General features: G+C 43.5%; 1 protein-coding gene across 1 annotated transcript in view; it reads left to right on the top strand.

Moving 5' to 3' along the window:
- Window positions 1–336: 336 nt before the first annotated feature.
- COL24A1 (collagen type XXIV alpha 1 chain) overlaps window positions 337–9,999 on the top strand; it is a gene marked incomplete at both ends in the record, with an annotated part of 120,911 nt that continues 111,248 nt past the window's right edge. The window contains 2 exons of the mRNA XM_083867473.1: window positions 337–392; window positions 5,958–6,019. Of these exons, the coding sequence (XP_083723599.1) occupies window positions 337–392; window positions 5,958–6,019 (118 nt within the window). The remainder of the gene's footprint in view (window positions 393–5,957; window positions 6,020–9,999) is intronic.

Here is a 9,999-nt window from a genome sequence, read left to right as displayed (position 1 = left end):
CGGGGGCCGCGTGTGCTGATGTAATCGCCCGGCAGCCGGCGCTGAAATCCAACACCGCGGCGGGCGGGCGCTCCGCGGGGCCGGGGCAGGCGGTGCAGCGCCGCTCCGCCGCCGCACTCCGCGGGCAGCCCCGGGGCGCCCCCGCCGCCCGGCCCCCGGCGCCCCCCCCCAGCCGCGCCCGCCCCCGCGGGCCGAGCGGGCCGGGCCGCCCTCGGGCTTGCGCGGAGCTCGGCGGAGACCTGCGGCCGGCGGGCGGTCGTGGGCAGGAGCTGACCCTGCGGCGGCGCGGCGCTCGGCTTTCCCTCGGATCTCCGCTGCCCGGGCAAATGCATACAAATGCATTTGGGAGCCGAGAGGACAAGGCGAGGACGCGTCTCTCCCGCGGCACAAACGTAAGCGGAGCCGGCGCGGCGGGACGGGGCGCACCGCACCGCACCGCTCCGACACCGCCGAGGCCGGGCAGGGATGGGCTGCGGCTCGGCGGGCGGTGTTCCCAGCCCTGCCTTTGGATCGCCAGCCGTAACCCCGCGGGGTCCCCGCTGACCCGGCGGGCTGCTGGCTGCCTGGACGGAGCCCGCCTGCATCGCTGGCTGCTCCTGTCTCTCTCCTCGGCGCCCCCGGTGCCGTCCTGGATGTGCCCCGTCCCGTCCAGCACCCTCGTGTCGTCCTTCCCTCGCCCCAGCCCGCACGGGCAGCCCGGCTCCGGTGTCCCCAGCGGGGGAGCGGGGACAGCCTGACCCGGGGGCAGTGTTCCCATCCCCGCGGGGAAGGAGCGCCCCGGGGCCCCGCGGCAGCTCGGGCTCCTCTGGTACCCGGCTGGTGAAACGCGGCAAAGCAGCGAACGCAACAGCCGGTAGAGTTTACCCTACAGAGCTAAGGCTGCTCTCTTAATACCAGCGATAGCCCGATGGCTGCTCTGTATTCACATGCTTTTGCAGTTGGCTGAGGTATTTCTAATGCATCCCCACCTGTGATGGGAAGGTAGAGCTCTGCTCTCTACAGTTTGCCTAAAAGCAGCCTCGGTAGAACGACTGAATTTATGGTAGTTGTAACGTTATTAGAGAGGCTACTTGTATGTGACTCTCTTTGTAAAGGGCTGATTTTGTTTTGCCTGTGTCTTTACTGAGCGTTCTGAGCGGGTCAGAAGGATTTGTTTAGTGCTGTGGTGAGGATTGTGCTGCTGAAGTGTGCTCGATGTATTATCTGGGTGTGCTTGAATTCTTGTGAGCAGTTCAGGAGCTGCCTGAAGGTGGCCCTTCCCAGGAGATCTGTTTTTTATGGCTGTGTCTTTGGAGCTTCTTCAGGAATTGTCTGAGTGCAAATTCAAAGGATGGTTTTATTTGAAATCTGTAAAGGGGTTTTGCTGATGGAGAAACATAAATTGCATTACGAGAAAGAGGTACAGTAGAGGAGAAGCAGTTTAGTTAAGTTCAAAATCTGAGATAGCTTCAGAATATATGTCTATATGCTTCTTTAATGTTCACCTAATTTAATCCTATAGAGAGTGAGCAACCTGGTCACTTGCTGGTATTAAGAAACCAGAATTCCTTGCAAAAGGATCAGGTTTCCTTAGAATATGTCAAACCAGTAAATCCCTTGCAACTTCAACCACTTTTTTTGTTGAAATGCCATTAGGTCAGGCCTGTATGGCAGTGTCTCTAGAAGGTTAAATAAATAACACAGCTGCATGACTTGTAAATCTCTTACCTCATTTATTGATAGAATATATAAAATATGAACAGCTTTGTGTTACCCTTGTTTCTTGCAAGCACCAAGTTGTAGTGTGTTTGAAGAATGATCTACAAAATATCCAGAGACAAACCCTGTGAAAGAAGAGCATTTCACATGAGTAGGAATTCAAGCAGTATACTTTTGCCTTCATACTGAAAAAAATGGTGCATGCTCTCTGGAGAAGAGAAGTAGTGTAAGCAATCAGATTTATTTGTAAAACTGTTCTAAAATTACATTTTTTTTTTATTATTTTTTTTTTTTAGAAATACTAACAGAGTTGACTGTTCTTCTGGATGTGGTATTTTCTCATTTTAAGCCAGATGCTGCCCAAAGAATGGGCCACCAGGCAGGGAGTTTCCTTTCTCTGAACCACAGCCCTGTTGAAGGACCCTTCTTAGGCCACTGTTGCTCTACCTCTCACCTCATCTCATGTTTCTCCCATTTCCCATTCATTCAACTTTTGAAATTTGGCAAAGGATTCAGGAGCTTCCTCCCTTGCTGGCTAATTTCATGGTGCCATCTGTGACCAAAGGGAACACCAGAGAGGTTTTGTAAGCTGTTGTGTCCCCTCAAACTGTGTTGTTAGTAGGTCTTTTAAAATTTGGGAAGCAGCACTTGACCTGCTGGCTAATTTCATTATACCAGCAGAGAAAGTTATATTTCTTTTTATATCTTGAAAGATAAGGTTTATAACATCTTGAAGTCTTTGAGAGTTCCAGGGCATCTCTGTCCACAATGTGCTGGGACCTTTCCAAAGCCCTTCTCAAGCTTGATGGACCCAAACTGTGCCACTCTCCTCAGCAGTCCCCAGACAGATCCATTGAAGGAATGTGTGTGGGGCAGGTGCTGGTGTTTAAACCCACTCATCCCTGAGGAGTGCAGGACTGGATGCACCTGTGGCAGTCATACAGGTTTACTTGTCTTTCCTAGCAGCCAGCTAGTGGTATTTCTTCCTTTAAACTTGAGATTTAGGAAATTTAGGCTGGAATGAAGAGGCTGCTGCTGTGCACTGGCCAAACCTGAGCTCTGTATGCTGCTGAGTAGTCTTCAGAGGGTGGAATTTTTCATTGTAGCTTGCCACAACTTGCTTTGAAGCTTATCAGTTTTCTCATCCATTCATCACCCCTAATGGAAAAAAAACCACCATGGATAGTTGCTGTCCACTCTGTAGGAGTTAAATGGCCACAAGATGTCAAAGATTATCAGAAAGATAAACTCAGTTTTAAGTGGTAGAATATCTCAATCACATTTGGTAGTGCCTTCCTCCAAAATGATTCTATAGTGGCCCTCAGCATATGCTTACATGTAAAATAGAGCAGATGGGAAGGTAGGAGAAGGAGAGGAAGTTTAAGAGATATCCCTTGGCTATGTCCTAAAGCCTAGGTATTGGAGCATCTTCAGGTGTGGTGTTAAATGGGGGAAAAAATAGCCAACATTTGGGTCAGCTGAAGTCTTCCATACCACATGATTCTGCATTTTTCTACTGGCATGTCCCAACACCTCCAGGAGCTGTGGACTCAGCTGAGACAAGGAGCCAAGCTCCATGCAGCTCTGGCAGATGATGGGTCAATGCACATCCACGTTATGCAGCAGGGAGCCTGGTGTCTTAGTGGCTGTGCTGGTGTGAGAGTGAAGACTGAAAACTGACTGTTTGCAAATGTACAGAGTAGTGATGTCAGCCAAGGGGGAGTGTTTGCATGGATTGGGTTGCACATGGTTTAATTTACAAAAAAATTTATTTGTGAAAAAAGATAGAAAGAAGTCTCACTTTTCTCACACATTAGAGAATCCCCAGCACTATGGTCATCTCTGGTCCCTGTTTTTTCTCTTAGTTGATAACTCATCTGTTCTTGACATTAGCTGGAGAACACTGTGTAAGCCAGACATTTGTCTTTACTTCTCACTAAATGTTTCTGTATATCCAGTTACATCTGTGTAATTTACAGCCCTGGGAACATTTTGAAATTTCTTGCTTTCCTACAGTGTTTGCTGGGAAGTGACAGAGGCAGGTACCTGACACACACAGCTTTGTACCTGGCTGGTATAGTAGAAGAGGCTGTTGTAATTATTGGAGGAGTCATCTTTGAATTTTGATCTCTGGGGTTCTTTGAGCATCCTTAGTTTGTAGCTAGCTAAGATGTTTTATGTGATTTTTAGTGGCAAATCCATTTTGCACCTTTGGAAATATTACGGGTCAAATAAAGGATTGTCCTGAGTTTTAGCTGGTCCAGTGCAATGCATGGACTTTCTTTCTGGCACAGCTCTCTCCTGTCACTGAGCTTCTCATTTGATCAAAAGACAATGCATTGTGTGATGCAGAAACTTTGAACTTGAATTCTGGTCTTTAGAACTCCGAAGAAATTGAAGTAAGTGTCCTGTAGTGGATGAGCTGTTTGGACAACAGTCAGTGTTTGGTCTTTTTTAGGAGCGGTAGAACTGTTTCAGTAGACATTTCATGGCTGTAGCAGGAGAGAGCTTGGAGGGAGGAATAGCTGGGGACTGTAGTGGTGGTTAATTACAGAACATGCCCCTACAAGCACGTTGGGATATGTAAAGTGCAGTTTCCCCCTTTCTCTCCCTCTGTGATCAGAGCTGGAGCACTGATGCATATTTTTGAATATCCTATATGTTCTGTGCATTTTTTTCTCAAAGACATGATGTATCTGCCATTTTACCATGGCAGTGATGCCTATCGTGCCTTATTGTTCCTTAAATTATTCATTTGTTCTGTTTGCCAAAATTTAAGCTCTCACAATATACACTTGATAAAACCAGGTTATTGCTCTGTGGTTTGTTTCTGAAATGTTTGAATTCCCAACCCTTTAAAGAATTAGTAAGGCTTTTCACTAAATACTGCTGTATGTGTGTGTATGCCTATGTACTTGTTTATCTTTCCTTTCTGTTTAAATCATATGTTCTTGTATAAAGTGGTTGTGTTTTCTTTCTACCTTTTTTCTTGTAATGTGAAAATCTGACTAATTAGGTGGCTAAATTAGGTAACATGAAGTTAGATGTGTTTAGTTGCAACTATGTTACTTTCAAATACACTTGATTCCAGATACTCAAATGCTCTCTGACCTGGTGCAGGAAACATTTTTAGTCACTCTAGCATTCCACATTATGGAAAATCCTTGGGGTTATATATTAACGAGCAAGAGGCTTGAGCTCGGGCTTGAGTGTGAGTTGAATAGTTAGTATCAGAACTATATTTCTGATATTTTTGAAATGTTTCTTCTTAAAACTGAGTAGATAGAGGTTACTGTAATTGCTACATGCATCTGTGCTTGATTGTCCAACATTAACAGGAAATATATTTCTCATTTATTAAAAGATTCTGTCACTGATAGGAGAGTTATTAGATGTTAATCTGGCTAATACGATAATTAAAAAGCAGCAGACAATCTGTTTTTAATCACAGCAAAAAGTAGCCTGTACAACATTCAACACTTCTAAAGTGAATTTTGAGCATATAATCTAGACCAACCTTATGTATGTTTGTTGGAACAACTGAAACCTCAGTGTGTTATCAACATTATTTTCATACTAAATCCAAAACACAACACTCCAACAGCTACTAAGAAAAAAATTATCTCCCTGGCTGAAACCAGGGCAGAGAGCCTATTATAACTATCAGTATCAAACTTTTCTACCTGACCATGGAGTTTTAAGTTGAAATGTCATAGGATTTCTTTTTGAACTTTCTGAAGAGCATGACTTGCTTGTAGCATGATAAAATTTTATAATGTAAGAACAAAAGTTTGACACAGCATTTTCATATATGGAAAGATGATGTGATCTAGTGAGAAGACTGATAGGAGGTTGAAAGTACCTAAAGTATCTAATGATCTCTACAGGAATTAACTTGTCATTTATTTTATGGTTTCTTTACGGTTACATTTTTTTCTTTCCAGGAAGAAATTCTCTACATAGCAGCATTCATATTTGAAAGCTGCTGCAAGCAAATATAAAGCAGATGCAGTCACTTTATTAATAAAAAACAGTGTAAAATATATGTGCTATGTATGAGGGCATACACAGCCTTGATCCTTGTGTGAAATGCCTTCTCAGTGTCAGTGGAAAGTTGTACAGTGTGATGGCTTTGATTCAGGACTTGCTGAAGTCAGTGGTATCCTGCCATTTAAATCTTGAATCGGGTTTCTAATTCCTTGGACTTCTGAAACTGTAGATGTTTCCTCACATGTTTTTTTCTTTTCTTTCCCTTTTAGGAAAGCTCTCCTTTTTATTGCAACATGTATAGCTGTGGGTGTTGCACAAGTACCCAAACAAGGTGAGAATGCTTTGTTTATAACAGGATATTTGTGTAATATGTTAGTAGATGAAAAGAGTAAATGGCTGTTGTTACTTGTGACCTTAGGTTCAGTTCATTAATTCCTATGATTTAAAGAAAATACCAATTACAGCATAATGAGAGCAAAAGTTTAAAGCACCAGTTTGGAAAAGATGACCTTTCGAAAATTACTCAGATTTTCTGTCTATGAAATTGCTTACATATTTAAGCAAGCTCTTGGTAAAAAAGAAGCCTTGTACAGTGAAAAGGCTTTGATTGTGTCTTCACTGCAAGTGGGTGTCCTTGGGGGTGGCAAGCTATGACTGAGTTACCTTTGCACTTAAGGCAGGCAAAGCACTGTGCATAATAAAGGCTGGCATCGCTAAAGCAAAATGGGAAATTTGGTATTCATTTGGCTTTGCATTCAGATGCTGATGTTGTGAGGAAACAGGGTTGTCTTGTTTTTAGTTTCTTTTTTAATCTGCCAGCTGTTATAACAGCACCAGATGTGCAGCTTGCTCTGGAGACTGCTGTGGGAATGATAGCATCCCGAGGTGATGGAGGCTAACGTGCCATTTAGTCACTTCTGATTTGCCATGAGAGGGGCAGCATCAGTTCTCCACCGTGGTCCTTTGCTGTACAGGTGAAGCCCAAAGCAGGCCATCCTTGGCTGATGAGTGTGTAACTGCAAATACTCATCTGAATACAAACAGATGGGTTGCGTGGTTAAGACAAGACTCATCCCTGATAATGTTTTGCTAGAGCCCTTTGGGATATCTCAGCAGCCTCCCACCATTATTCTCACCAATGTGTTTTTCCTGCTTGTCATTCCCAGAGATTGGCAAAACTTGTTTTTTCCTTCAGTTGTGGATTTTTTTTTGTTTTGCTTCCCCCCTGTTGCCTTTGTAGTTTTGCCCTCTGATGTTGCCCATTGCTTGCCTGGTAAGACTGGTTGTTGATTTTTCACATCCAGCTCAATGGGGGCCATATGCTTTTGTGATGATGGGATTTCCCCAGATTTTTATAATAGCTGAGCCAAGTTCTCACTGGAGGAAGGGCAGCACTGTTAGATGTGTGTGGCCTGTCCTGCTCCAGGCCTGCAGGGATGCAAAGGGAAGAGGCAGTTTTAGGGAGGCAGTTTGCAGTTTCCTGGTGCAGCAGGAGCAGGTGACAGATACCAGAGACAGCTGTGTGGTAACAAATTGAGTGTCTTCATCCCTCCAGCCCACCCTCCTCTGCAAAGAAAGAAACATTTACTCTCACTTCTCATGTCCCTCAGCCTGACAATTGCTTTTCTACTGAACCTCCAGGCAAGGACTGTGAAAGGTGCAGGACTGGGGGCACAGCTACCCTGGGGAGTGGGTGGAGGCTGAGTCTTACCTGCCTCTTGGCTGAGAATGCCCCTATGCACAGATCTTTGCAGAAATGGGGTAAAGTTTCTAATCTTAACATGCTTATATTGAATTATTTTTTCTTTTCTTACCAGCAGATGAAGGAGTTTCCTTTTTTTCTGTTATTATTTTGTTGTTGTTATTGTTATTCAATAGCATTTCTAGTTAGCCATATGAGAAGCCTTACTGAATGGAAACTCCTCTCCATCCTTGATGCACAAGTGCCATACATGACTTTATTTTCTTTAAATGCTTGCTTGGGATTAAAATGATATAGTGAACCTTGATTCAACTTTCTTCCCATGAGTGAAATTGGTTCCTCTTGCACTTTATTTGCACAGTGAGTAAACAAAGTTGGAAAAAGCAGATCAGAGAAGGAAATCTCCTCAGAAAAAAAAAAAAAAAGAGCCTTTCAAGTATATCCTTCAGTATCTAAGCTGCAGAGCTGCATTATTGCATTTGTGGTGCTTAGCGTTTGTCCAGGAACAGGGTTGCTTACCCATTAGGAACATGTTAACACTTTGGTTTTTGCTAATTAACATGCCTTCTCTCCTGCGCCGAGGAGACCGTATCTTTACCTCAGAAGATACACATTGTTCAGTTTGGTATGCTGCTATAAATCATGTTCAGTGAAGTATATGTAAAGATACAGTCTCAGTCTAGGAATAGTACTTTGAGTGGGGCTCAAGGACGTGTAGAATTAATGTGTCTTGCTGGCTTTTCTATGCCAATCATCTGATCTCCCATCCAGGAGAGCATTTGTTGCAGCCAGGTATCTTATGTATGTATGTACCAGGTATGTACCCAGTTGCAGATGCATCATCACCTAGAAAATGGGCAATCTGATGAGTAATTACTCTTGGTTCTGGTGGAGTTGATTGATGAGTGGCCCTTGTCTTTCCCCTTACCCACACTGGGAAAGGGAAAGAGAGAAATGTGTGTACTAGGATTGCTGATACAGGGAGAACATCTCAGATATCCTGCCTTCAGAGTAGTGAGTGTGGAGCAACGGGGGAAATGAACAAGAGGGACTGAATGGAATATGCGTGTGAAACAATCCAATAGTCAAATCCCTTCATCCTCCCCAATTCCTTTGTGGGGTTATTTTTGTGCCACACGAGGGTCAGAAGGCTTTTTGCCAAAGCTGGTGTTAGGTTTTACCTTCCCTCATGATGCAGTAAGGTTATGAATTTTTAAAGGTCTCCTAGAAGGTGGAAGGAAAGCACTTGACACCAAAAACATAAAACAATCTTTCCTTCAAGAAGTTGAGCTGTTACAATTTGGGGGACTAATGGGCTGAATAAGCAGTAAGTGAAGACAGATGTTTTGCAGACATGGGTAAACAAAGAAAACTGACAACTGAAAGGTAAAGCAAATAGTGGTTGTCGTGCTGGGAGGAAGAGTGAGGGGGCTGCCTGCTCCCAAAATCCTATGTGCTGCCAAGAGCTTCTGAAAGCCTTAAAATAAAATAAAAATGCATGTTGGACCAGAAGTGAAATGACTGGCCAAAAAAGTTTGGAACAGCCTTTTGGCTTGACAGTGGGTTAACAGGCAGCAAGTCAGCAAGGAATAATTCCTTTATACTTACTTTTTGATGTAACTTTTCACACAATATTTGTTTGTGTTTAGCTCTCTCAAGACCTGTCATTGTTTGCAGACATCTATTTGCAGGATGGAAAAAAAATAGTGTTATTCCTCATCATGCTCACTGATGATTTTTTAAAATAACTTATGAACTTCATGTTCTTTTCAAATCAGAGCTACCAAAAATTTGGCAACTTTGCTTCCAGTTTGCCATTTAGTAGTGATAGACTTGAATGTTGTTTTTAGGCTGACTATTTCAAACCACTTTAAGCTTTCTATTTTATACTTGAATTTATAATACTTTGAATAGATCACATGCATTACTAATTTAAATAAAAATATGTAATTAAATTTTTTTAAAAATAAAACTACTTGCCCAATTTTTCAGGTTAAGATTTGATATTTATACACAACCTTGGGTTGGGCTATCAGTGGTTCTTGTGCAGTCAGCTGGCCCAGGCAGTGCACAGAAGTAGTGGAGCAGTGTATTCTGCCTTGGGGACTATCTGCATGTGTAAGATTGCATTGCCCAGAGCTCAGGGCCTGTGTTTCTTCCCAGCTTCCCTTCACAAGGGCAGTGCAAGCACAGCTTTCTCCTCCAGAGCTACAGGCAGACCAGGCAGGATGGGGTCCTGGGAAAGTGTGGTGGTTCATTAGCAGATGCACTGTGCTTCAGAGCTCTACTATAACCTGACCTCTATTATCAGCCTGACAGATAAAAATACAGCCATAGTGAATTAATTGCTCTGAGGCAAAACATCTTGAGAAATTGGCATACACAGGGCTTTCTGCAGAAATACTCTCTCTCCATACCTCCGTCTGCACTGGCTACTCGCCAGGATAATCTTGGCCCATCCGTGAATCTCAAACATGACTAGAAACACTACAAGGTGTGTAATTAATTTTCAAGATGTACAGTGTGTTCAGGTTGATGCTTTTGGTTCCAACTTATAAATCACTCTCAAGGAAATCTCAGGCACTTCTCATAATTTACCACTGAAACTA

The sequence above is a fragment of the Zosterops lateralis genome (assembly GCF_965231275.1).
Source record: "Zosterops lateralis genome assembly, chromosome: 9".
In the NCBI taxonomy this organism is placed as follows: Eukaryota; Metazoa; Chordata; class Aves; order Passeriformes; family Zosteropidae; genus Zosterops; species Zosterops lateralis.
This window is presented reverse-complemented; position numbering and strand designations above follow the sequence as displayed.